Raw genomic sequence first — 27,636 nt, forward strand, 5'->3', positions numbered from 1 at the left:
GGTAAAGGAAAAAATATATACATTATCAGGTTTTATAATTTAATTTGAACTTATTTTGAATACTTTTAAAAATTGAATCACATCCTGAGGGAAATTTGATGAAATGGCCCTCATAAGAGGTCTAATTCTAAAAAAGGCCCACGTTTGATAAAGTTGGCAAAAAGGGCCTTTTTGCCCTGTAAAAAGTCTGTAATACCCTCGCGCGCCTGTTTTACCGCTCAATTACGAGAAATGTATTTCTCGCATTTGGTATTTCTTGCATTTGGCTCAATTACGAGAAATGTATTCATCGCATTTGGTATTTCTCGCATTTGGCTCAATTACGAGAAATGTATTTCTCGCATTTGGTATTTCTCGCATTTGGCTCAATTACGAGAAATGTATTTCTCGCATTTGGTATTTCTCGCATTTGGCTCAATTACGAGAAATATATTTCTCGCATTTGGTATTTCTCCTATTTGGTATTTCTCGCATTTTCTATTTCTCGCATTTGATATATCTGAGTATATATTGAGATTCAGACATTTGTAAAATATATGAAAATGACTAGGGTTTCGAATCGATCTACAATAAACTACGAAAGAACAATCTCCAATGGAGGACGTTATCGCGATGCATTCATCTCTAGATATCAGATTAACACACATACATGATGACGACTCAAGACAAGAACGCCTTATCATCGGAGGCTCCACTTGCCCCGTCACCGTCGAACGCAATGTTCGCTCCGACCTCGACACCACACTTCCAAAGTCTTGTATGTATTCTCTAGCTAGATCTTGTTCTTTCAAATTATTAGATCTTTGAGATTGGGTTTTTTTCATCAAATATGAAGACTTGGCTAGAGGGTCGACTGCTCCTGATATGGACCATCCACAAGAAACAATAGGGCACCCTCAATACGGCATGAGTGTCCTCTAGCAACATTCTTCCTTCTTTGATCAAGATGACAATGGAATAGTCATCTTTCGGTGCCAGAGCTTGCGTTTCTAACAATGACAGTAGACTCAATTACGAGAAATGTATTTCTCGCATTTGGTATTTCTCGCATTTAGTATTTCTCTCATTTGGTAAATATTATCCGGCCACGAACCCTAAATTTAGGGTTCTCATATAAATACTCTAAAACCCTAATTTCACACTGTCCTTGTATTCTAAAGCTGCCAAAATGTCGAACCGAGGTTAGTGTTTTCATCTTCTATACATTTCTCTGTTAACTACATAATTGATACTTGATAGTAATTCAATGTTGAAAAACAAAGTGTTTCAGGTCGCGGAGGATTGGCGGGAAACAAATTCTGCATGTCACTGGGTCTTCCTGTGGCGGCTATGATCAATTGTGCCGACAATACCGGCGCGAAGAATCTCTACATCATATCAGTGAAGGGGATCAGGGGTCGTTTGAATCGATTGTCGTATACTTGTGTGGGAGATATGGTTATTGCGACGGTGAAGAAAGGGAAACCTGATTTGAAAAAGAAGTTCATGTTTGCTCTCATTGTTAGACAACGCAAGCCCTGGTGCCGAAAGGATGGAGTGTTCATGTATTTTGAAGGTGATTTAGTATATTTTGATTTTGTTTTGTGTTATAACTTGTTACTTGTTTAACCATTTTTTTGTTATTCTTTACTAGAACAGTTAGATAAGAACCCACTCTTTTCACGATCTGATTGATACAATCCCTTATTTGTTATGCTGAGGATTTAGAAATAGTTTTTCTTTAGTATTGGTTTTCAAGGGTATTTGGGTATTGTATATACCCACTAAGATATTAAAGAAATAGTATTAGGGATAATGAATAGAGTTTATGGTATGATGAATGATGTATTTAGAAACACTATACTCACTTATTTGCGTTCTAAGTCTTACCTACTTCTCGATCTTTTTTATATATGAAATTTGTTGATTGTAATATGTAAATATATTGGTTGATAAATATGTTGTTACTATGCAGATAATGTTGGTGTGATAGTGAATCCTAAGAGAGAAATGAAAGGTAAAAAATGACTCAAAATGTGTTAAATTACTATATTATCTTTAGGCCTCATTCATTCACTCACAATTATTTGTTTAATGGTAAAAAAACCAGGTTCTGCCATTACTGGTTCAATTGGGAAGGAATGTGCTGATTTATGACCCAGAAATGCAAGTGCTGACAATGCTATTGTCTAATAAAGTCGGGGGACTCTTTTGCTTTTAAAAACTTGTCAATTTTGTTTTTTGATTCACAACTGAGATTAGAATCATATACCCTTTCAATTCTTGTGATACGCATAACATATTTATGAATGTTGATGTATGTGAGTGTTTTCAATTTTGGGTCATACCAAACATGCTATTCAAATATGTAAAATATATAGTCAAGAAAATGGGGAATAAATAAAGTAGATGGTTAAAGGGTTTATATCTAATACCAACATATATAATGTCAACAATTCTTACAGGACAAAGCAAAAGCCGCAAGGAGTTTTGTGTTCTTATCAAGGCCCATATTTAGCCTCTTAATTTCTCCATAGTTAGCCTCTTATTGACATGATTCCAGTTGTTGAAGCATGAGTCTGTCGGATTGACATGAAATAAAGAAAAATCTGTAACTTTTATATAGGATATTTTAGCTATCACTTTAAGAGATTGTGCATGTTTTATGATGAAAAATGTTTATAAATGTGTACTCGTAAAATGAAACCAGACAACGATTTGTCAATTATCATCTGATTTTGGTTTTCATATTCATAAAATTATTTCAAAACAGATATTTTTCAGCCTGCGGTCTTAATAACATAATGGGTTTAGCAAAAAAAATAATAAACATTTGGATAGAAACTAACTGTAAAACTCCACAAATAAACTATAATTTTCACTTAACAATCTGACTGTAAAAACTCCATAAATAAACTGTAATTGGCATAGTGTTTTCTTAAAGATGATGCTAAAGAGAGACATAAAGACAGTAATAGTTTACAAACTTAAACAGATTCAGGTTCAACCCAACAAACATATTTCATTGTTCTTTGTCACTATCATTCCCGAAAACTGAAGCTATTGGAATCTTTGCCTTCTTCTTTGTCGAGCTACTGTTTGAAATCTAGCCAACATAAGAAACTTCCTAATTAGGAAACAACAATGACAAGAGTCCCAACAGAAGTAACAATGAAAAATAATTGCCTCCCTTTTTGGCTTAGCTTGTTTTGCAGAATCTTGGACCTTGGCAGTAGAAACAAGCAACCTCGTAATAAAAACTGCACGAAATTCTCAAGACCTTCCAAACTTGATGATACCAATTCCCCTCAAAAGACACACATATAAAAGAAATATGTGCTGTCTTCTACTAATAAATGTTGGTTTTGTAAAAAAAAAAACAAGCATCAATCTCCAATTATCCGGGTATGCACACATACAAACTGCAAAAAGCATACCTCTCGTTTCTTAGCAATCTCCTCTGTCTCCTCTAACTCCACGTCAAGTTTCTTCCTTTGGATATTTTCTTTAGCAGTATAAAAATCATCCTCTTCCTGTTTTCTAACTCCCAATTTTGCATCCCGCATACCAGACCTTATTGGCTCAATTATTCCTTAATATAAACCGAAAAAATAATTTACTACCCAATTATTTGATAGAGAAAACATAACAGATGCACAAACAATGAAGTTCCTGAAGAAATGTTCAATTCTAGTGTCTATATTGAGAGCCAGTTTACCCATAAAACCTTGCTATAACATATTATAATCAATCTACTTCAATAGGAGAACTGATGTTTATTTACCTTGTTCCTCCTTCCCAAGACCTTTTCCTTTCCAACCCATCTTTTGGAGAAGCCTAAATCCAATATTAGAAGATGACAATTGTGTATTCAATGAAGCTTGTTCTACATTATCAAGATCAACATTTTCAGTAGGCTTGTGATTAATTGGCAGATAAAACACAAGAGTATGAATATCTGAAGTATATGTAAGACAATTAAATTTACTTTTGTAGAAATCCAACAACTAGCAACCTAAGGAACATCTCGATACTTACATCCACCTTTTCCGACAGTGTATCTCCCAGATTCGTTCCTTGTCTGTTGTTATAACATCTTTGGTGATTCATTTTATCATGTATACATAAGACGAAAACCCTTAGAACTAAAGAAGAAACGAAAAAACTCAATTAATCATAGAGAGAAAAGATCCAACTTTAGGGATTCGAATTTCTAATCTCATATAATACCAACCATTTCCTTCAAACCCAGTTGACCTATCTAGCCAAGTCTGCATATTTGATGAAAGACCCAATCTCAAAGACTTAATAATTTGAAAGAACAAGATCTAGCTAGAGAATACATACAAGCCTTTGGAAGTGTGGTGTCGAGGTCGGAGCGAACATTGCGTTCGACGGTGACGGGGGCAAGTGGAGCCTCCGATGATAAGGCGTTCTTGTCTTGAGTCGTCGTCATGTATGTGTGTTAATCTAATATCCAGAGATGAATGCATCGCGATCGCGTCTTCTATTGGAGATTGTTTTTTCGTAGTTTATTGTAGATCGATTCGAAACCCTAGCGAGAAATGTCCGAATCTCAATATATATACTCAGATATACCAAATGCGAGAAATATCAAAGGCGAGAAATACCAAAGGCGAGAAATACCAAATGCGAGAAATACCAAATGCGAGAAATACATTTATCGTGATTGAGCACCAAATGCGAGAAATACCAAATGCGAGAAATACATTTCTCGTAATTGAGCACCAAATGCGAGAAATATCAAATGCGAGAAATACATTTCTCGTAATTGAGCGATAAAACAGGCGCGCAAGGGGTATTACAGACTTTTCACAGGGCAAAAAGGCCCTTTTTGCCAACTTTATCAACCGTGGGCCTTTTTTGGAATTAGACCTCTTATGAGTGCCATTTCATCAAATTTCCCCATTCTGAACGCAAATAAACTTTAAGTTTCATTATCAATATCTCTCAATGTTTAAAGGTCCCATTTGTTTATTCATCCATTTATTTTTGTTTATTAATTAAATATGGTTGTTGAGCAGAATTCATTGGTGAAGACTAAAAAGATTGAAGATGTCATTTTTCTCAGTTTCAACACATTTGCTTCTTAGTATTGATTTTCTCTCAAGGAATTGGCAGTTTTTAGATTAACTCTAAAGATGTCTGTCCTTCTGATTGTTCATGTTATCCCTATCTTGATTCTATTTAGTGTCATCCTTTGCACAGTTGAGGGTGACTTCGGAAGTTCGATTCTGAGATCAGCTAAGAGAGATAAAGCCTGGTTGGTCTCAATTAGAAGAAAAATCCACGAAAACCCAGAACTTCGATTCGAAGAGCACAACACAAGTGCTTTAATTCGGCAGGAACTCGATCGGCTTGGTATTCCTTACACTTACCCATTTGCTAAAACTGGTTTAGTTGCCCAAATTGGCTCCGGTTCACGCCCCGTCGTCGCTCTTCGCGCCGACATGGATGCGCTCCCTCTCCAGGTATAATTGCCACTGCTTTCTCTTCTCTTGTATGCTGTGATTATATGTTGTATTGGTTTCCATCAAGGAATTAGTGGAATGGAAGCATAAGAGCAAAGTTGAAGGGAAGATGCACGGATGTGGACATGACGCACACACAACCATGCTTCTTGGAGCTGCGAAATTGCTCAATGAACGAAAAGATACCCTTAAGGTTTGTTTTTCCCCAACTGATTTAAATCATTATTGCTTGCAAATTTCAATTGTATTCCAGATTTTATATTATGGGTCTTTGGTATGTGAACCTAGAAAGTGAGAATTTGTGTCTAGATTGTTTGTTTAGTCTTTTGTGATTGAATTTCAACACCTGTACTTGGTTCTTTGTTCTAACAACAGGGGACGGTGAGACTTCTTTTTCAACCAGCAGAGGAAGGAGGTGCTGGTGCATCACACATGATAAAGGAAGGTGCTTTAGGAGAGGCTGAAGCAATATTTGGAATGCACGTTGATTTTCGAATACCCACAGGAAGAATTGGAACTATCTCGGGCCCAAATCTAGCAGCTGTATCAATGTTTAGAGTAAAAATACATGGACAAGGAGCACATGCTGCAGAACCCCACAAAAGCGTGGATTCTATACTTGCTGCATCTTTCGTTATCTTGGCTTTGCAACAGCTTGTTTCAAGAGAAACCGATCCACTAGAGAGTCGAGTAATATTCCCTTCTTTACTTTAAAGTGTAAAATTGGAAGTATTCAACATGGCTAACCTACAATTGATCTGTTTGGTAAAGGTATTGTCGGTCACGTATGTTCATGGAGGGACAACATGGAATGTGATTCCTCCTTATGTTGAATTTGGTGGTACATTGAGAAGTCTGACAAATGAAGGTTTAGACTTGCTTCAAAGGAGGTTTAAAGAGGTGATCGAAGGACAGGCAGGGACTCACAGATGCACAGCCGATATTGAATTGGGCATGGAAGGTTACCCAGATTATCCAGCAACTGTGAATGACGACGGTTTGCATCAGTTTGTAAAGAGGGTTGGGGGGTTAGTGGTTGGAAGTGATAATATAGAGTTGAGTGATAAAGTGATGGCTGGGGAGGATTTTGCCTTCTATCAAAAGAAGATACCGGGAGTCATGTTTAGCATAGGAATAAGGAATGAGAATGTGGGATCCGTTTATTCTCCACATTCCCCATATTTCTTTTTGGACGAAGATGTTCTTCCAATTGGGGCAGCTCTACACACTGCCCTTGCTGAGGTGTATCTCAGTGAACACTAGGACTTGACAAGAGTAGAATATATCCATGAAAAGAACATTATTAATTTTTATTTGAGTTTCTTTTTTAGGAACTCATTTGAATTTGTGTATTTGAGTTCAGAATTATGATAATCCAATCGTGGGACAGTTTTATGTCTTGTACAACATCTTAGAGGATTTGAAAACTTTTGAATTTAAAACCTATTATGTCTTTCATAATCAAACCCATTACGAGTGAAACTGTACTCGGATAATTAGTGTAGAAGTCGTACATTCTATAATTTTTTCATGAAATAATGATTCAAATAACCATATGTTACGATGTCTCTATTTTTAATAGTACATAAGAAATCATAAAGAATACTTCTCTTAAACCTAATAAAAGTTAAATCTAATTACAATATATAAACGCTAATAAAATATTAGTCCAAACCCAACAATCTCCACTTTGGGCGATATTGCGCTTATTGAAATGTGAAAAATAAGTTACAAATTCAACAATCTTCACATTGACGAATTTCACGTCACTTAGAAAATACACGAGTCTTATTCATCATTCTCCACCTTGACAAAAGTCAAGGCATCAAGAAATAAGTGGGTTCAACACTTCAATCTTCACATTTGCTCGAGCCATTAATGAGATTATTTTTCGTACCTCCATTTCCACTCAAGAGCCCTTAGAAGAATAAAAATCTTCACCATTGCATATATCGCGCCATCAAAATGTTATGAGTCACACATCAATTTTCATTGCTCGAACCATTCACGAGATAAATCATTATACCTTCATTTTCGCTCGAAAAGCCCTTAGAAGATGAAATCATAGAGTTTATAACACCACATAAATTTGGGTAACCACGTTATTTCAACGATGAGAGACATTCAACAACTCTTTCCAATTTTTGTTCATACCCGTTGATATATGCGAAACAAGAATTAACAATTCTTCATTATGTCAAAATAATATTTACCTTTGTTTGCCACCAACTGAGTGTTTTATTTTTCAAGTCTAGCAACTGACTGAAACCAAAATATCGATTAGACCCAAGACAATTTTTTGTCGTCTACTTTTTGAAAATCAAATATATATAAAAAACTAAGGATACCCAAAACAAACTTTCATCGTCTACTTCCTCAAAATAAGATATCATCGAAAACGAGAAGACACAACACGAACTTTTATCGTCTACTTCATAACAAATAAATTAGATTATCTCGACATCTCTTTTCTCAAGCTCAAGATCTGACAAAGCATTTGTCACCCATCTTGCCTAAACGTTACACACTCAACCAACTTGAACCTCATACTTCTCCCCGAACAAATTAACTTACAATCTACTATTTTTTCTAATTCAAAACGACTAGCAATTCAAAAATATATTTTCAAGATTCACGAACTCTCTTCAATTGTCTTTACCAATGCTTCAAATCTATAGTTTTTCAGAAATAAATCATGAATATCATTTCATTTGAATTGAACGAGTCTCTCATCTAGCCCTTTTTCATGACTAAGAATCTCATTCAAGGTCTCAATTCTCTCCTCAATAAGATGACAAATCAATCATCTAATTCATCTAAACTATGATCCACAATGTATAAACAATTAAGATAGAACAAAAGAAGTAACAAAATCATCACCATCAAATTAACCGAGTCTCCCATCTAGCCTCTTTTCCGTGACTAAAAATCTCACTCAAGGTTTTATTTATCTTGTCACATTATAATTTAATGCAATGATTTATTTTTGGTTCGTTTGATAGTTTCTTTCAAGATGTCTCCACCTCAATTTATAAGTGTCTTTCACTAGTTTTCTTCTTACTAGTCTTTCATTCATATTGTGTGTTAACTAAAATTGTATTAATCCTTAATCACCCGCCAACTCAATACAATCTTGCAATTTGGTCCGTAGGATTGCCCTATTAACATGTCGACAATATTGTCATCGATAAACACGTTTTTAATAACAACTTTCCATACTCGATCATGTTTTTGTCAAGTGTAAAACACATAATCTCACCACCTTCTTCATATCGATTAGCTCTTCCAATATGTTTATTCAATAACCCTTTTCCAAAGAAAATCTCTCCAAACTCATTTTAATCGAGATTTTCTTCAAGTCAAAGCCCACAACATAGTGCAACTTTTTGCTACTTTTACTATCTAATAGAATAGAGTATATCAATACGAGTTTCAAATAATAACACTCATGTATGCCAAGACAACAATCGGTTATAAAAAAAATTCAACTATTTTTTTACAATGATAAAGATGTATCGTTTGTTCTCCATATTTTTCTAACCAAATCCTACATAGAAAGAATCTAACAAACCCTGTATATGATTAATGCACCCTCCACTCATACCTTCGAAATTATCATTCTTGGTAGAATCCTTGGAGCCACCCACTTGACAACTTCGCACCATCACTTACCAGAGATTGCTAAACAAAACTTACTCACAAGATTTGATGCAAATGCAAATCGGTCCTTATTATACATACATACCAAAACCACACTCTTACAAACAAATCTTAAAGCATCCGCCTTAATTAAAAAATCATTTACATGTTGCATCAACTATCTTCCACAATCTACAACATCAAATAAGCACTCATCTTCTTTTTCAACTCTAATTTTCAATCTCCACATTGATGAATATCAAATCTCATAGAAATAAATCACAAACTTCATCTTTGAGAAATTCAAACCAAATAAGCGTCAATACATCTAAACAAATCCAAAAAATAAAGCTTTAAGACTTGATTAAAAACAAACAAGGCTTTACTTATAAAAATTAGAATAAAATAGGCCTTAAACTCATTTATTTGACACAATTTAAAATTTGAGCCTCATTTCATAAAAGGACCCAAATTTGAAACCCAAATAATAATTGGTCATTATTTTTTAAAATGAAAATTTTAAATACAAATTAAATATTTAAATAATTACAAATTAAAAAAAAATAGTCTCTAATGGAACAAAATTCATAATAAAAAAATATTTTATTAATCTCATAAAAACATATGAATATCTAAGCTTTTTTATTATTTAAGTTTGTCAAGTGTTAAAACATTCCCAACTGATTTTTTATTTTTAACATGATTAAAAGAATATATATTTTAAACATTTGTCATCACCCTTTTATTTAAAAAAAATCAACTATTATTTTTTTTACTAAATATAATTTTCTAAAAAGACCAGTGGAGCTTGTTTGTTCTAACTATTTGAGGATTTTTTTATTAAAAAACAATTTAGATGAGAATGTAAATTATTTAAAATTTTAATTTGTTAAATTATTCTAATATATTTAGAATTTAAAATTTTATAAAATTAAAATAATAATATTTTAGTTTGTTAGTTAAATAATTGAAAAAAATTAATATATATACAAGGGTTTTTGGGAAAAATATCCTAATAAAGAAGAAGTCCAACATTATCGGAGCTGAGCCTCCACAGCTTCCAGGGTGTTTGTTAGTTTCCTTTCTCTACAATGCTTCTCTTTCTCTCTCTACCGATTCCAGTTCCGACAAAGCTTTTCTTTCAGTCAATCAATTGAAAAGACCTTTCTTTTCGTTTAGGGTTTTCTTTTACAGACACCGTTGATAGCAGGATCATATCTATGGCAATCCGTGTTACTCTGAGCTACTCCGGCTATATCGCCCAAAACCTTGCATCCGCCGCCTCCAATAAGGCTGGATGTTGCCGATTGTTTCAAGAATGTATTTTCCGCTCTACGTTTGTCAACCCTAACCAGAAGCCGGATGTGGATCTCGCTGCCCCCTCCACCAGGAGCTACCATCACCCGGCCAATCTCCGGCCATCTGATAAGTCATCAATGTACTCGACGCTTGCGGCTGAAATTCGTGGGGCTATTGGCCTGAGTTCCCTTGTTAATTACACCTGTGGCATCGCTGGCCCGCTTTCTTTGGGAATTTTCGGGGTATCTCCTTTTAAGGCTGGTTCAGTCATTCCGTTTTTGCAAGCATCGAAGTGGCTGCCCTGTAGTGAGGGTGTTATCAGTTCTTCTACTAGTATTGAACAAGAGAAGCGGAATTTTGTGAATGAAACCGAAGAGTTCAGAGCTAAGGCGTCTGAGAGAGGGAACTGGTACTCCAAGTTGTTTAATTTTAGAACTGACGATGTAAAGGCTGCTTTTGCAGCTATGAGCATTAGAATACTTTTCCATTCAACATTGGCTGAGCCAAGATCCATTCCAACGACTTCTATGTGTCCAACTCTTGAAATCGGCGACCGTATTGTGGCAGAGAAGGTACATAAAATTCAATCAAATTAATTGCATTTCTTTTCCTATGCTAATGACAATGCTCAATGCTTTGAAAAGTATAATGTGATGAGAAAACATTTAGTGATATATGCATCTATGTATGCCTTTCAAGCTAAAAGTTAGACTTCCATTATTTGATTTATTTGAGGTTGTTTTAGTTTATAAACAAAACCCTTGTTGGTTTGAAAAGCTAGAGGTAGATTGTAAAAGTAATTTGAAAACCCAGCTTCAAATCAAATGCCCATTTCCACACTTTGCTGCTGCTTTGAAGAAATACATTTTAGTCTTACATTGTGTCCATTAGTAAACAACGATTTTAAGTAAATTTGTATGTTGGATTTGAATGGGAATGTGAGAAACAAAAATAAAAGAATGGTTTGTTGCTGTGCTTGTTTTGTTTAGAAAGTGATTCTGACCACAATGTAGTGAAAGGGAGTTCCATTTTTTTCTGTATCATGTTTTTTACCTTATTTTTTTTTCTCATTCTAAGGATCAAATATATATGTAAACAATATTTTAGTGAGAATCTGTTTATTCCTCACTAGAGGTGGATTTTGTAATGTGCCAATATAAGATGTGAATTGACTTAATTGTTAGGCTCAAATAACTTATTTTTATTTGACTTGTGTAAGCAATCAAACTTGTATAAAGAAGAAAAATTCCAAAGAGTCGTAATTGACTTGAATGAAAATGCACGACAATACACCTTGGAAAACAAAAAAGTGTCATCTTCTTACAACATAACTTTAGATTGTGTCAACTCGAGGTTGGTGTCTTTTGATGACTAGAGGTTTTTGTGCTTTTTGATGTTGTTGACATATATGCGAAACAAGTCTTTTTCTTTTAATTCAATGTGATTGCTTGATTGTGGTTTTCTTTTCTCTATGTTACTCTTTGGCGATTGTTTGTTGTGGGATGTGGTTTTGTTTTAATGTTTTCTTTAGAGAAGGATGACCTTTTACTAAATAAAAAAACGAAACCAAAGAACACTGGCAATAAAAAACTATTATGAGTTATATTTCTCCAAAAAAGCGAAAAGTAAAACATTAGCCAATCATTATTTAGGAAGCGTCGATACCCCATTCCATGCATAATAACAAATTTTGAGCAGTGTTAACAACTTTGTTTCAGATTCTACTCTGAGTAACACATTCTTGAATCTTCTTCCAAATGTCTACCTCCCTTCTAGGTTTGGAACCTAAAACTCTTAAATTTCTCTCAATCCAGATTTCGCAAACAAAAGTTGAAAAAGCTTTTCTCATTTGTACACATAAACATCCATTCTTTAACAGTAATATAATCATTTGGAATACAATTCATCATCATTCTTTCATTAACCTTTAGACAGAGAGCCAGAACATTGAAAAAAGTGGTGATCAAGTGTCTCATTTTCCTTCGACACAATAAACATGGCTCCTCCTCAACGACTTGAATATGCTAACCCTATCTTTGGTCTTGTTTTAATGTTTATTTTATCCTTGTCCTTAATTTGTTAATCAGATGGGTGACTATTGAATTAATTAGGTCAAATATCCTGTTTTCAGGTGTCATATATTTTTAAAAGGCCTGCTGTTTCTGATATTGTAATATTCAACGCAACTCCAATTCTTCAGGTGTGTATTATTTTTTTTCTCTTTTTCTAAGATGAGCATCATCAATCATATTAGCCTTACTATCTGATGTATGTGGTTTTGTTTGTTTTTGTACAAATTATTCTGCAATTAAGGAACTTGGGTTTGATTCCAAGGATGTGTTTATAAAAAGAATAGTGGCGATGGAGGGGGATTATGTTGAGGTAATGAAGGTGTTGTTGGATTATAATAAGGTTTGATTCTATTTGTTTGATGTTTATAACAAGTGATGACAGGTTCGTGATGGTAAACTTGTTGTGAATGGCATGGTGCAAGATGAAGACTTTATTTTGGAGCCTCACAGTTACCACATGGACCCATTGGTATATGATATGCTGCTCTTCATCTTCTTCTTCTTCATTATTATAATCTCTGAAAAATAAAATGGATATAATTTTCAGCTGGTTCCTGAGGGATGTGTATTTGTTCTCGGTGACAACCGCAACAACAGTTTTGATTCACATAACTGGTAATTTGCTGTTGCTTAGCAGTTAGCACACACAAAAGTTGGACTGATTTTTGCCTTTATAACCAACCCAATTTTGGAATTTGTGGTTCTATTTCTCAGGGGTCCATTGCCCATCAAGAACATATTTGGCAGGTCAGTATTTCGCTATTGGCCTCCCTCGAGAGTGTCTGATACTATTTCTGAACCGCTTACCATGAACGCCAATGTGATTACGGTTTCATCATCTCTTTCCAAGCATCTGGTAAAAGAGAGCTGAAACCGTAAACTCGATTTAAAGGGCCTGTAAATATTTTCTACTTTTGAACAACTCAATTTGTAGAATATACATGCCTTGCTGCTAGCTTCCGTTTGTGATTAGTTCCTAACGGAGGAGTATGTTTTGGGATCTGATTAGAAGAGAAAAATGAGTTTGATTATACCTGAATATTTTGATGTCAGTCCAAATTAAGAATCTTGTGGCTTTATTTGGTGTGGATGAGTTTACTTATTCAGATAATTAAATAATCAGCAATGCTATTATTCTTCTATTGTTTTATTTTTCAAAATAATAGATCAATTAATAAAGATAAATAAAATGTATCAAAATAATTTAATACAAACAAGTTGAAGAAGAGATAATTTTTTTGTAAAATGACTCAAATATTTTCATTTACATAAATGTCTATATATATATATATTTTATTTCTTCTCCATTTTATCTGCCAGAGTTATCATAAATTCAACATGTAGAAATTCACAAAAAGTCTGTACTAAAGGAGAAATACACTTTGAATTTGTTAAGGTTATTTTAATTTTGAATTTATTTTGAGTAGGTGTTTAACTTTGACAGTTATAGTGTATAAAAAATATTTAAAATTAATATATATATATATATATATATATTAATAACTAAATAAAATATACAATTATATGATTACAAATTAAAATAACAAATATTTATAATGTTAAATACATGTTATTATATTATTATATTTTATAATTTTTTATTTATATATCTATATATATTTAAAGTAAAAAAAATACCACATTAATTCCTGCCTTCAAAGTATATATATAATTCACTTCATCATCTATTTTTTCTTTCTTAATTAAATTTTATTTTTCATTCTTACTATTGATATATATTTTTTTATTATATATCTTTAAACAATTATCTATATTAATATTAATTTAAGATATAAATATTTTTTTGGTATAAATGTACTTACTTTCACAATTTTTATATTGATTATATATATATATATAAACATTTTTTTTATAAACGCACGTACTTTCATAATTTTATATTTTATTTATTACTTTATATATATGTTATATTACTTTTCATCATTAATTTTATATAAATACATTTTTATCTTAAATCATACATTTTATCTCTCATCACACATATATATATATATATATATATATATATATATATATATATATATATATATATATATATATATATATATATATATATATATATATATATATATATATATATATATATATATATATAACTTATTTTTTTTTTAATAAAGCTAGGGTCTGTCTAACTTTATTTCTTAAAACTCATTTTCCCTTTTTTGGGTTTTAATGAAATGTCACTAAGCCGTTTTCTCAAAAATATTTTCTTTATGAGTATAAATAATTTTTATGTTAATATAAAAATTAACTAATTGGTAATAAATATTAAATACAAAATATATATATATATAATAATAATAATAAAATTATTTTAACAATCATAAGTGGTCTAACGGTTTAAGTGTTCACATTCCATACTTAAGACCAGTGTTCGAATTGACTATATATATACATACACAAAGTAATAAAATTATTTCAACAATCATAATTGGTCTAACAGTTTAATTGTTCAGATTTCATGCTTAAGACTAGGGTTCAAATCCCAAAACATACAAAATGATAGACAACTTTTAAACAAATGATAGACATCTCAAAGTGTGAGGTAGGAATGAATGGTTGGTTTGACAAGCATTTGAAAGTGTGAGGTCATGAGATGGATGTCGGGTGGTGGGTGGTTTGTCGAATGTGAGGTCGAAATTAGTGGTTGGTTTGACGAACATTTGAAAGTGTGAGGTCACGAGATGGAGGTCAAGTGGTGGGTGGTTTGTCGAGTGTGATTGTTAGAAAAATCAAGATAGTTAATTTATTTAACTATCTAAAAGAACTTAATCAATCTTTAACCATATGTGCAGGAACAACTTCAACCGAATCGGACAAACCGAAATACTTAACCTGATCTATCCTCTCAGTTAAATAGAATCGGCTCAAACATATTCGAAGTTAAGCTAGTGGCTTGGTTATTTGAAGGTGTTGAAGAAGCCGGATCGGCTCAAATTCAGGCCCGACTAGAGGTGCTAACCGAAAATGTTCGGCTGGCTCAACGCATTGAAGATCTATGGCCAACGGGAAGATTATTCAAAGTAATGAATAATCTAAAGATGACGTAATAAATATATCTTAGGAATATGCAAAAGAAGGTTCTTAGATAAGGCGTGCCACAATCTAATGATTGCAGATTTTATCCAAGCTCACAAGCAACCTTCACGATGTAGGCGGCTGCTCCATGCACGACTACCATGTGTACAAAAAGCAAAACTACCTACTCTGACCGACTCGACTACCTATGACCAGTCAACTCAAGAGTGAGAAATGTGACCGTTGTCATATTTCCCATATAAAAGGAAGCCAAAGGCATTGAAGAAAAACAGTTCTGAGATACGTTATCAACCTGGTTTTCACCTGATTAAACATTAAAAGCATCTGAATTCATATAACTCTTTTGATCAAAGTGAAACAGTTGTAAACATTAAACATTCCGTTGTAAAAGTGTATTACAATACTGTGTGAGTATAGTAAAGTGTACATCGAGTAGTAAATAAGACTCGAGTGTGTATTGTATTGTGTTGTGGAATATTCCTTAGTGAATATCCTTCTCATTGTTTGAGAAGAAGAGGTGACGTAGAAGAGTTTGCTCCGAGCATCCATAAAAATCTGTGTTCTGTGTTCTTTACTTACTTTCTGTCACTAAACTAACCGAACCGATCTATCTCCACTCCAATCGAACCGAATTCTCTTCACTTAAATCGATCTCTTCATACTACCTTCCCTTAACTGAATCGTGTACAGTTGCTTCAGGTTGAAACAGACACTTCCGCCCTTGAACTCGGTTCAAGAGTCTGTGACAACCTGTGTAGTGTTAAGAACGGTTCTAATCTCTAACCGGATTAGTCCCAATTGGTGTGTTGTTATAAGTGATTACCTTTAGCCGGACTTCGGTCCCTTATCGGCTATCCCGATCCTAACAAGTGGTATCAGAGCGAGGTTCTTAACACTCAAGCAACCGGAAACGCTGACAAACATGACTCACAATGAAAGACCCCCGATGCTAAACAGTGAGGCGTTTGTCGACTGAAAGGTTCAGATGTACCTACATCTGATCACTATGGATGATGAAATGAGTTCCATTCTGAAAGAAGGTCCGACAAAGATTGAAAAGGATACCAGTGCATGGACGGCTGAAGACAGAAGAAGAAATAACCTGGACAACCATTGCAAGAGACACATCTTCAAATCTCTAGACAATAACACTTTCGGTAAAGTCAGAGATTGTCAAAGTGCAAAGGAAGCCTGGGAAACTATCATTCAGCTCCATGAGGGAAACGAAAGGACAAAGGAAATAAGATTCTGGTGGCAACTCAGAAGTATAAGAACATCAGAATGAAGCCAGTAGAAAACATGAAGGAATTCAGTGATCGTTTCACTAGTGTGGTAAACGAATTATATACACTTGGAAAAATATACGATAACAAGGAAATAATTGTTAAGGCGTTGAGATCTTTACCAAGTGCATGGGACATAAAGACCATGGTGATGCGAGAATCAAGCAATCTCGGGCAGATGAAAGTGCATGATGTGTTTGAGGATCTGAAAGCGTACGAGTTTGAGATGAAGTCTCGAATCGAAGATGAAGCTTCAATATCAACCGTAACTAGAGCCTTGATGACATCAGTGGAACAAACAGCTCCTGTATCATCCGATCCAGCACCAATCAAAAACCCTGATCAGATCTGTGATGATGTGATGACTATGCTTGCAAAGAAATTCGGAAGATTCATGAAGAAAAATCAACCATCGAACAACCAAAACTACAACTATGATTACAGTGACAAATCTTATGTAAAATGTTATAACTATAACGCTTTGGGTCATTACAGGTCGAAATGCAGAAGACCGAGACGAGATGACCGAAAACCGGAAAACAACTATCAGAGGGGTGACAACCAACAAAACGGTGAAGGAAATGAGACTAAAAAAGTACTAATAACTTCTGACGGTGGAAGTGAGTGGGCCTACTCCGATAGCGATGAAGAAAGAGTCACGTGCTTCATGGCTAAGGAAGAAGAGGTACCCAACTTTCAAGAGGAATTCGATTTCTCAAGTGAAGAATTCACTAAAGAGGATCTGGTTATTGCACTCAACGACATGGTTGCTGAGTTCAAAAACCTATCCACAATATTACCAATCCGGTCAAACGTTGAAATCAGAGAGTCAAGTGGAACCATCAGCAAGCCGAGTGGAACCAAAACCTACGAACCGATTGAGCTATCCTGTGAGAATGAGAAGCTCAAGGAGAAAGTTCAGTCGCTAACCAAAGAAAACGAAAGAACAAAATATGTCATGGATGTCTGGAAGAAATCCAGTGAAGCGGTGAGCCAGATGTCTACATACCAAAGACATCCCAAATGCATGTTTGGGCTCGGCTATAAGGGCAGCAAATTGGCTAACCAAAAATCTTCAAACGGGATGAAACTCAACAAAGGCAATCTTTCATTTGTAAGATTTGTCAAGAGCTCTTCAACCGACAATGGGGCAGACCATGATTCAAAAGCGGACAAAGAAATAAAATATGTAGGTCCAACTGACTCGGATAAATGACTTCATCCAGAGAGAAGAAAAACCAACCGGATAGTAAGAAAACAAACCGATACAAGCTCATATAAGACTAACCGACAATCACCATCACGACACAATGAGGTATTCATAGACCAACAAAGAGATGTCAAGCCGAGTACCGGTAAAACAATTAGAACTAATACTGGGGAAGTCATCCGACTTATTAAAGTGTGGATCCTTAAGGGACTAATAAATCATGGACCCAAATAAATGTGAGTACCAAATCGGTGTAAATATGTATTTTTTGCAGGCCAGGAGGAGCAAGCGGTTAGAAAATTCAGAATAGTATCTGGACAGCGGGTGTTCCAGACATATGACCGGAAACAGTGAACTATTGACCGACATTGTACATGAAGCCGGTGCAATGATCACTTTCGGCGACAACTCTAAAGGTAGAGCCGTGGGCAATGGTAAGATTGTCCATGGCAACCTATCCATAAACAATGTGCTTTTAGTTGAAAACTTGCATTTTAATATGTTAAGTATTAATCAAATGTGTGACATAGGATATACGGCTGAGTTTCATAAGCATGCATGTTTAGTTAAAAATTCTCAGGGTAACATTCTATTAACAGGAAACCGGCTAGGAAATATTTATAAAGTAGACTGGAAAACCAAAATTGAAAACCTAGTTTGTATGATGGCTAGGAATGATCCGAATTGGTTCTGGCACAAACGACTAAACCATTTAAACTTCAAAACGATAAATTTTATATGTTCTAATGAATTAGTTCATGGGTTTCCAAATATAAAATTTGCGAAAGATAAAGTTTGCGCTGCTTGTCAAATGGGAAAACAAATAAAATCATCATTCAAGAGCAACAAAAATTATCAATCTAACCGATGTTTAGAACTACTTCACATGAATTTATTTGGACCAGTTAGAGTCACAAGCCTATGTGGTATGCAATACACTATGGTAGTTATTGATGGTTATTCTAGATTTACTTGGGTAATATTTTTGGCATATAAAAATCAAGGCACACCGAATTTGATTAAATTGCTTATAAGACTGCAAAATGAGAAATCAATTCGAATAAATAAAATTAGAAGTGTTAGAGGAACCGAATTTACAAACAGTACCTTAACTATTTTTCTTGAGGATTCCGATATCAGACACGAATTGTCTAGTGCTAGAACACCTCAACAAAACATACTGGCTGAGAGAAGAAACCGAACTCTCAAGGAAACTGCAAGGTCCATGATAGCCGATTCGGGTGTTACTCAAAAATTTTGGGCCGAGGCTATCAACACTGCATGTTATACACAAAATCGATCTCTAATCACAAAATGGCTAACTAAAACACCGTTTGAAATATACCATGACAGAGTTCCTAATATCCGGTATTTTAGGATCTTTGGCTGTAAGTGTTACATTCACATCAACGTCAAAAAATATTTGACCGCTTTTGATGCCAAATCAGAAGAAGGTAATGTTGGGTTATTCAGCCGTTAGTAAATGATTAGAGTATATAATACTAGAACATTAACCGTTGAAGAATCATCGCATGTTGTTTTTGATGAATCTATTGAACGTAATAATGCATCACCCTTTGATCTACACAACATAATGGAAAATTTAAATATTCACTCTGATGATGAAGATGAAGTTCCGGTTTTTAGAAGGTTTGTCAATCATCAAGCGGTTAATGCTGAAATTCAGCTTGATCAAGCTGCTTTACAGTAGGAAGTATCCACTGAGGAAATCGGTCGGCCTGACTCTGTTCAGCCTATCGATCTATCTAACCTTGATCAAACACCCGATCACTTGGGAGATATAACCGAGCCGAACTTCAAAAGGAATAGAGATCATCATCCAGAGCTTATATTAGGTAACCCCTCATCACCCATCCGAACTAGGCATCAACTTTTGGAAGAATATGAAAACTTGGCTTTCATATCACAGATTGAGCCGAAAAAGGTGGATGAAGCATTGTTAGATCCCGATTGGATCTTAGCAATGCAAGAGGAATTAAACCAGTTCGAGAGAAATAAAGTTTGACATCTAGTTCCAAGACCGAAACACCAATCGGTTATAGGAACAAGATGGGTGTTCAGAAATAAACTCAATAAAAACGGTTTGGTTACTAGGAACTAGGCAACACTGGTGGCTCAAAGATATAAACAAGAAGAATGCATTGATTTTGAAGAATCATTTGCTCCTGTGGCTAGACTTGAAGCTATACGAATATTTCTTGCTTTTGTTGCTTTCAAAAATTTCAAAGTTTTTCAAATGGATGTTAAAAGTGAATTCTTAAACGACGAACTAAGTGAGGAGGTTTATGTTGAACAACCTACTGGTTTTAAAAATCTAGAACTAATTAGTCATGTATACCAGCTGAATAAGGCCCTTTACGATTTGAAACAAGCTCATAGAGCTTGGTATGATACATTAAAAAAATTCTTATTTGATCATAACTTTACAATAGGTTCGGTAGATAAGACATTATTTAAATTTGAGAAAAAGGAACACATCTTACTTGTTCAAATTTATGTGGATGACATAATTTTCGGGTCAATAGATCCAAAGTTGTGTAATAAACTTTCAAAAATGATGACCGATAAGTTTGAAATGAGTATGATGGGGGAACTGAGTTTCTTTCTAGGTCTCCAAGTTCGGTAAATCGAAACAGGAACCTTCATCAACCAATCCAAATACACAATTGAACTCTTAAAGAAATTCGGAATGGACACGTGTGCCGAAGCGACTATCCCGATGAGCTCATCCATCAAGATGGATAAAGACAAAGACGTTAAAGGAGTAGACATTACAGCCTACCGAGGAATCATCGGCTCACTTCTATATCTAACAACTAGCCGACCGGACATTCTGTTTGCAGTTGGCGTATGCGGAAGATTCCAAGCAAATCCGAAACTGTCTCACTTCACCGCTGCCAAAAGAATTTTAAAATACTTAAAAGGAACTCAAGATGTGGGACTGTGGTATCCGAAGAATTCCAGTTTCAATCTAATAAGTTATTCTGATGCAAACTATGCAAGATGCAAGATAGACCGAAAAAGTACTAGTGGTACATGCCAAATCTTGGGAGACCGACTGGTTTCCTGGTATTGCAAGAAACAAACCTCAGTTGCAACTTCAACTACAGAGACAGAGTACCTAGCAACGGAAGTGTTGTGCCCAACTTCTCTGGATCCAACAGCAACTGAAATATTTCGGAGTAACGACTGAGGAATCTCCTATCTTCTTTGACAACACCAGCGCGATAGCTATCACATACAATCCGGTATTTCACTCAAGAACAAAACATACCGACATAAGACATCACTTCATCCGGGAAAATGTGCAACAGAAACATATCCAGCTGGAATATGTCTCAACCGAACAACAAGTGGCCGACATCTTCACGAAGCCATTACAGGAAGCTAAGTTTTCTTTCTTTCGAAACATATTAGGACTTGCTGATATCAAGCAAATTCTGCCTTAAATGCCTTTGCATGTTTTCAAAAACACATTAATGAAAAACTAGGGCATGAGTTCAGGGAGAAGCTCACGCTTCTCAAACCATGCTCGGTGAATTTCTTTTTGGAAATTCAGCTCGGCTACTCCAATGGGAAATTAAACGATCAAGTATACTAACCGGACAAATGTCTCTGATTAAGCTTGGTAAAATCACTCTATCAAATTATTTGTGCATGAATCGAACGGTTCAAATGACTCGGGCAAAACAAATGGTTTATTCCTTAAACCTGAATAAATGTCGCCTAAACTCGATATTTCTTCACACTAGAATAAGCTATCTCAATAAACCAGTCATGGAAAACCAACCGATAAATTACATCATAATTTCGGTAAGTGAATTTTCGGCTAAACTTGGGATGGATGGACGCTGTTGTCATGCATGCTTTGATGATTACCCTTTGCATATAAAAACAGTCTAAACTTCAATCAAAGTGAAGACACACGTCTATCACTAAAATAGAAAGACTAACATTCCTTCCAAATATCTTTAAGACATAATGAAAATCTTTATTCATCATTACTTTCTCATTGGAAATAACCATTATATACCTAAACACGTTAACTCTACCATAATTACAAAGATGAAATCAATGTATATGCTAACCATCCCGTGGCTATTTAAGCAACACATCTAATCCTATCTCAAAACACTATTCATCACAAAAACACACTTAAGCAAAATCATCAAGCAAAATACCTTGCCCTCTCTCTAAGAAAGTCCTACTAGCCGATTTTGAATCGGTTTCTCAATCTGAGGACAATGAAGTCCAATTTATTTTTTGAGCTCTCGAAAGCTCTGGCCTTAGGAGATTCCTTGAAAACCGCTATGCCATTGACTATAATGTAGTCAATGAATTCTTCGAAACCGCAAGGGTGATACACCGAGATATCATCTTTGTTCAAGTTCACGGAAAATCATTTCTTTTTAGTGAGATAGAGTTCACATTAGCTTGCGAGCTGCCTACTGAAGGCTTCACCGATCTCACCTGCTCTCTAGTGGTCATCGACGAGATGCGCCACCATTTCTCTAGCTCTATGATCCCGATTAATACATGGGGACCCAAGAGCCTCCTTGCACATGAATACTAGATTCTTAGCGAGATTCTGGGTAAGTCCATTCTGACCAAGGATAAGATTCAATCTTACACCCAATAAATCTTCGAAATGATGGTCGCCATCACCGAAGGAACTCCGGTAAACTGGTCTCGGATTATCTTTGACAACCTAAAGGAGCTGATCATCTCCAAGAAAATCGGCTATGCTCCACAACTAAGCGCTTTGTTCAATGATCTCAACACCCATCGTGGCTCGAGTATCACTCTTCATACAAACCAGTTGCTAACAAAAGAGAGGATCCAAGAACAAATTGACCGATGGAACAAATCCAAGGCAAAGAAGGTTCTAGCAATTGGTCCATACCACCATTAAATCTAGGATCTATCTGTTTTTAATCTCAAACCGATAATTTTACTGTAATATCGGTTAGGGATCTCAATTAATGAAATCAACTCTTATTTCGGTCAAAACGACATCCTCTTAGGGAGAAGCCGCTTCTTTTCACATGTTCAAGCCTAAAAGTCATTCAAAAACCGAATATTTTTCAAAATCAACATTGGGAAAAGATATGTTCTTTCCCCAAAAGACGTGACTAGTCTGGATAGGATGGCCAGCCTACATCGTACCTTCTCAAAAATATTCCCTTGAAAATATAACAAACATTTAATGTGAGAATATTGACAACACGTAACAGTTAGATATTTTGAAACATTCTCATTAAATGCTTTGTAACCGCTTCCCTATATAAGGAACCTACCCTCTCACAAATCAAATCACAACTATATGTCCCTCTCTCTCTAAAAACCAAGACTAGTGTCTCTCTCAAATCTTCAAAGATGAATGCTTAATTCAGAAACTCCTTTGTCGTCAACTTTGAATCAATCCAAGACCCAAGATCAAGGGTCATGATCCTCTACCCATTGACTGAAACCGGACTGAGAAAATTCCTCAAAACACTGGCATAGATGAAGAATCAAAAGGAGAAGAATTACAAGCTAACCCAACACTGACATAGATAAAGAATCACAAGGAGAAGAAGACAATGAAGTCAAAGGTAAGGGCTACTCTGTTTGTTGCTATGCCATCTGAGATTTTCATCAGGATAATGACCATAAATCAGCCTTTAAGGTCTGGAATTTTCTTAAAGAAGAGTATGAAGGAAATGAAAAGATTACTCACAATTGTCAACAAGGTAAGATTGCTTGGCACCGAATTTTCTGATTCCAGATTGGTTCAAAAGGTGTTGGTAACTGTTCCTGAAAGGTTTGAGGCTACCATTTCCTCATCAGAGAACACTAAAGACCTGTCAAAAGTGAGTCTTGTAGAAATCTTAAGTTCCTTTCAGACACAAGAACATAGAAGATTGATCAGGAATGAAGGGTTTGTAGAAGGATCATTGCCAACAAAAGTACAGTCAAGCCAAAGTGAAAAATAGAAGAAGAACTGGAAAAGCAAGAAAGAAAGTGCATGTTAAAATTCTCCAAGCACAAATAGAAGTTCTAAACCAGACTTTCCTCCTTGTAAGTATTGTGAGAAGAAAGGTTATGCACCTTTTAGATGCTGGAGGAGGCTAGATGTGCATTGTGAGAAGTGTCATATGATAGGGCATCACCAGAAAATTTGCAAAAGTAATCTGCAACAGAAGGATATGACTCAAGTGAACCTTCAACAAAGAATGTGGCTCAAGTTATAGACCATGAGGAGCAGCTCTTTGTGGCAACTTGTTTTTCAGAAAATAGCTCAAGTAATAACTAGCTTGTGGCTAGTGGCTGCACCAATCACATGAGATTTGATCGAGGCTTCTTCAAAGAACTAGACACATCATTCAACTCCAAAGTCAAAATTGGCAATGGAGAGTACATTGCAGTCAAGAGAAAAAGAACTATGGTAGTAGGAAGTTCCTAAAATACTAAGTTAATTAAAGATGTGTTATTTGTGCCCAACATCAATCAAAATTTATTAAGTGTTAGTCAGCTACTCGAAAGAGGTTTAAAGGTAATCTTTGAGGGAAAAGAGTGCCTAATAAAAGATGCAGATGGGGTGAATGTGTTCAAAGTCAGCATGAAAGGGAAAAGCTTTGAACTAGATTCATTAAAGGAGGAGCAACTAGCCTATTCATCTACAATATCTCAAGCTGAGATTTTCCATAAAAGGCTGGGCCATTTCCATCACAATGCAGTACTGAATTTGCAGAAGAAAGAGTTTGTAAAGGGGCTGCCTCAATTAGAAGCTAACTTGCCAGAATGCAAGTCTTGTCAATTAAGGAAGCAATCAAGACTTCCTTTCAAGCCAGCAACCTAGAGAGAAACTGAGAGGCTAAAATTGATCCACACAGACCTTGCTAGGCCTCACAGAACTCCTTCATTGAATGGGAGTAAGTATTACATAGTTTTCATTGATGACTATACAAGGATGTGTTGGATCTATTTTCTCAAGTTCAAGTCTGAAGTTGCTGGTGTGTTTTTGAGATTCAAATAGTGGATAGAAGCTCAAAGTGTCTGCGAGATTCAGGTCTTAAGGTCTACTAATGGCAAGGAGTACACCTCAGAACAATTCAATCAGTTTTGTGAAGAAGCTGGGATTCAACACCAACGGACATCCCCGTACACTCCTCAACAGAATGGAGTGAGTGAGAGGAAGAATCGTACTATCATGGAGATGGAAAGGTGTATGCTTCATGTGAAAGACTTGCCAAAGAAGTACTGGGTAGAGGCTGCAAACACTGCAATATTTCTACTCAACAGGCTACCAACTAAGGCTGTGGAAGGAAGGACACCATTTGAGGCATGGTATAGTTACAAGCCTTCTGTGAAAAACCTTAAAGTATTTGGGTGTTTGTGTTATTTTTATATACCACAGATCAAGAGAGATAAGCTATATAAAAAAGCTGAAGTTGGAATCTTTGTGGGGCACAACACAGTTTCAAAGGCTTATCGAATTTTCAGCCTCAAACCTAAAAGTTTATGATAAGTCGAGATGTGCACTTCATGGAGAATGACAATTGTAATTGGGCAGAAGTAGAACCAACTCCATATCCTCAACTAAATGAAGAAGAGTTGGTGGATGATGAACTAGTGAAGGGAACAAGATTGCTCTCTAATATCTACCAAAGTTGCAATGTTGCAGTCCTTGAACTTGCAGACTATTGGGAAGCTGAAAAGAATCCAAAATAGAGAGCTGCAATGAAAGAGGAGATCACTATGATCGAGAAGAATCATACTTGGAAGCTTGTAAAGAGGCCAAAGGACAGAAATGTGATAGGAGTGAAGTGGGTGTTTAGAACTAAACTGAATGCAAATGGCTCCATTAACAAATAAAAAGCAAGGCTTGTTGTTAAAGGGTATGCTCAGATTTTTGGTGTTGATTTTTCTGAAACATTTGCTCCTGTAGTTAGATTAGATACCATCAGATTGCTACTTGCTTTGGCTGCTCAAAAGGGTTGGAAAGTGTATCAGCTTGATATTAAATCTGCATTTATGAATGGAGTTCTTGAAGAGGAGATTTATGTTGAGCAACCTGAAGGGTTTGTTATGAAAGGGCATGAAGATGAAGTCTACCTGCTCAATAAAGCCTTGTATAGACTGAAACAGGCTCCAAGTTCCTGGTACATAAGAATTGATAAGTATTTGATGGAGTTGGGATTCAAAAAAAGCCTAAGTGAAACAACTCTTTATGTTAAAGGTGATGAAATCAATTTTGTTGTCATCTCTTTATATGTTGATGACCTGTTAGTAACAAGAAGCAATGCTAAGCTTGTTGAAGAGTTTAAAAGGGATATGCAAAGTTCTTTTGAGATGACAGATTTAGGAGAGATGACATATTTCTTTGGGATGGAAATTATGTAGAAAATTGATGAGATCTTCATTTACTAGAAAAAGTATGCCAATGAGATCTTAAAGAAGTTCAAAATGAAGGATTGCAAAACTATTCCTACTCCTATGTGTCATAAGGAGAAACTAAACAAGAATGATGAAACTGATAAAGTTGATGAGGCTCTCTATAGAAGGTTGGTTGGATGTCTCATGTACTTGACAATAACCAGACTTGATATACTGCATGATGTAAGTCTTTTGTCGAGATTTACTAAATGTGCAACTGAAACTCATTTTAGAGCAGCTAGGAGGGTTCTTAGATATGTTAGAGGAACACCAGACTTTGGCATTAAGTTCTGTACAAGTCTGAAGTGTTCTTTGTAGGGTTATTCAGACAGTGATTGTGATGGATTTATTGATGATATGAGAAGTACTTCAGACTATTGTTTTAGTTTTGGTTCAGGAGTGTTCTCATGGTGCTGTAAGAAGCATGAGATAATTGCACAATCCACAGTAGAAGTAGAGTTCATTGCTGCTACTGCTGCTGCTATGGCTGAGGAAAGTGCTAATTGATCTGAGTTTGAGACAAGAAGATTGTATAGAGGTGTTTGTTGAAAACCAAGATATAATTTCTATCTCAAACAATCCTGGTTTTCATGGAAAGACCAAACATTTCAACATCAAATTGTTCTTTCTTAGGGAAGTGCAAAAAGAGGGATCTATTAAGTTAAAGTATTTCAAGACTGAGTTTCAGTTAGCAGATATATTCACTAAGGCCTTACCAAAGAACAAGTTTGAGTTCCTAAGGGAGAAACTTGACATCTACAGCAACTCAAGCAAGGAGTAGTGTTGAAGTTTGCTTGACTTATGTTATTTTCCCTTATTTTTAGTAATTCAGTTTTATTTAGTGGTTTAGTGGGTGGTTTCTAGTAGATCATGTCCATGTATTTCCTTACTTTTTAGTTCCACTATCTAGTCATTTAGTAGTATTTCAATGGTTTTAATTTAATGAAAATTATTAAGTTATCCTTCATCTCTTTTCTACTTTAAAATAACCAACAAAATCGAATACATTCAATATAATCGTTAAATACATTCAAATAAATAGAACATGATGCATAAAATTTGTCTTCCAACATTATTAACATAAAATCCAGCCTCATATGGAGGGCGAGTTCTCTCATCACATGAAAACACAACAACAATATAACTCTAGAGTATACGACCGT

The 27,636-nt window shown here is 35.2% G+C and overlaps 5 protein-coding genes across 5 annotated transcripts; 4 read left to right on the forward strand and 1 right to left on the reverse strand.

Moving 5' to 3' along the window:
• The first annotated feature begins 594 nt into the window (after positions 1 to 594).
• Positions 595 to 2,136, forward strand: LOC124935167 (60S ribosomal protein L23-like). Its single transcript, XM_047475617.1, has 4 exons — positions 595 to 757; positions 1,271 to 1,555; positions 1,955 to 1,996; positions 2,090 to 2,136. The coding sequence occupies exons 1-4, from the start codon at positions 595 to 597 to the stop codon at positions 2,134 to 2,136; spliced, it is 537 nt and encodes a 178-aa protein (XP_047331573.1).
• An 865-nt stretch (positions 2,137 to 3,001) lies between these two features.
• LOC124935168 (septin and tuftelin-interacting protein 1 homolog 2-like) lies at positions 3,002 to 4,435 on the reverse strand. The gene is made up of 4 exons (XM_047475618.1): positions 4,327 to 4,435; positions 3,764 to 3,937; positions 3,417 to 3,571; positions 3,002 to 3,085 (listed from the first exon to the last, which is right to left on the reverse strand). The coding sequence occupies exons 1-4, from the start codon at positions 4,433 to 4,435 to the stop codon at positions 3,002 to 3,004; spliced, it is 522 nt and encodes a 173-aa protein (XP_047331574.1).
• Positions 4,436 to 5,012: 577 nt separating this feature from the next.
• Positions 5,013 to 6,871, forward strand: LOC124934105 (IAA-amino acid hydrolase ILR1-like 3). Its single transcript, XM_047474580.1, has 4 exons — positions 5,013 to 5,471; positions 5,539 to 5,664; positions 5,847 to 6,161; positions 6,243 to 6,871. The coding sequence occupies exons 1-4, from the start codon at positions 5,142 to 5,144 to the stop codon at positions 6,732 to 6,734; spliced, it is 1,263 nt and encodes a 420-aa protein (XP_047330536.1). The 5' UTR covers positions 5,013 to 5,141; the 3' UTR covers positions 6,735 to 6,871.
• A 3,272-nt stretch (positions 6,872 to 10,143) lies between these two features.
• On the forward strand, positions 10,144 to 13,609 carry LOC124934093 (probable thylakoidal processing peptidase 2, chloroplastic). The gene is made up of 6 exons (XM_047474565.1): positions 10,144 to 10,981; positions 12,541 to 12,609; positions 12,723 to 12,791; positions 12,864 to 12,950; positions 13,029 to 13,096; positions 13,196 to 13,609. The coding sequence occupies exons 1-6, from the start codon at positions 10,331 to 10,333 to the stop codon at positions 13,350 to 13,352; spliced, it is 1,101 nt and encodes a 366-aa protein (XP_047330521.1). The 5' UTR covers positions 10,144 to 10,330; the 3' UTR covers positions 13,353 to 13,609.
• A 3,213-nt stretch (positions 13,610 to 16,822) lies between these two features.
• Positions 16,823 to 18,040, forward strand: LOC124935169. The gene has a single exon (XM_047475619.1). The coding sequence runs from the start codon at positions 16,823 to 16,825 to the stop codon at positions 18,038 to 18,040; it is 1,218 nt and encodes a 405-aa protein (XP_047331575.1).
• The last annotated feature ends 9,596 nt before the right edge of the window (positions 18,041 to 27,636 follow it).

This window comes from Impatiens glandulifera, chromosome 4 (assembly GCF_907164915.1).
Source record: "Impatiens glandulifera chromosome 4, dImpGla2.1, whole genome shotgun sequence".
Classification (NCBI taxonomy): domain Eukaryota; kingdom Viridiplantae; phylum Streptophyta; class Magnoliopsida; order Ericales; family Balsaminaceae; genus Impatiens; species Impatiens glandulifera.

What these genes read in the sequence shown, in the direction of transcription:
- LOC124935167 (XM_047475617.1), top strand. Translation starts at nt 595, where the DNA reads ATGGAGGACGTTATCGCGATGCATTCATCTCTAGATATCAGATTAACA. An exon ending in CACCACACTTCCAAAGTCTT is followed by an intron (nt 758 to 1,270) that starts GTATGTATTCTC and finishes AAAGTGTTTCAG; the next exon opens with GTCGCGGAGGATTGGCGGGA. An exon ending in AGTGTTCATGTATTTTGAAG is followed by an intron (nt 1,556 to 1,954) that starts GTGATTTAGTAT and finishes GTTACTATGCAG; the next exon opens with ATAATGTTGGTGTGATAGTG.
- LOC124935168 (XM_047475618.1), bottom strand. Translation starts at nt 4,435, where the DNA reads ATGACGACGACTCAAGACAAGAACGCCTTATCATCGGAGGCTCCACTT. An exon ending in CACCACACTTCCAAAGGCTT is followed by an intron (nt 3,938 to 4,326) that starts GTATGTATTCTC and finishes CATATACTTCAG; the next exon opens with ATATTCATACTCTTGTGTTT. An exon ending in TCTTGGGAAGGAGGAACAAG is followed by an intron (nt 3,572 to 3,763) that starts GTAAATAAACAT and finishes GTTTATATTAAG; the next exon opens with GAATAATTGAGCCAATAAGG.
- LOC124934105 (XM_047474580.1), top strand. Translation starts at nt 5,142, where the DNA reads ATGTCTGTCCTTCTGATTGTTCATGTTATCCCTATCTTGATTCTATTT. An exon ending in AACGAAAAGATACCCTTAAG is followed by an intron (nt 5,665 to 5,846) that starts GTTTGTTTTTCC and finishes TTCTAACAACAG; the next exon opens with GGGACGGTGAGACTTCTTTT. An exon ending in CCGATCCACTAGAGAGTCGA is followed by an intron (nt 6,162 to 6,242) that starts GTAATATTCCCT and finishes TGTTTGGTAAAG; the next exon opens with GTATTGTCGGTCACGTATGT.
- LOC124934093 (XM_047474565.1), top strand. Translation starts at nt 10,331, where the DNA reads ATGGCAATCCGTGTTACTCTGAGCTACTCCGGCTATATCGCCCAAAAC. An exon ending in ACCGTATTGTGGCAGAGAAG is followed by an intron (nt 10,982 to 12,540) that starts GTACATAAAATT and finishes TCCTGTTTTCAG; the next exon opens with GTGTCATATATTTTTAAAAG. An exon ending in TGGAGGGGGATTATGTTGAG is followed by an intron (nt 12,792 to 12,863) that starts GTAATGAAGGTG and finishes AAGTGATGACAG; the next exon opens with GTTCGTGATGGTAAACTTGT.
- LOC124935169 (XM_047475619.1), top strand. Translation starts at nt 16,823, where the DNA reads ATGAAGCCAGTAGAAAACATGAAGGAATTCAGTGATCGTTTCACTAGT.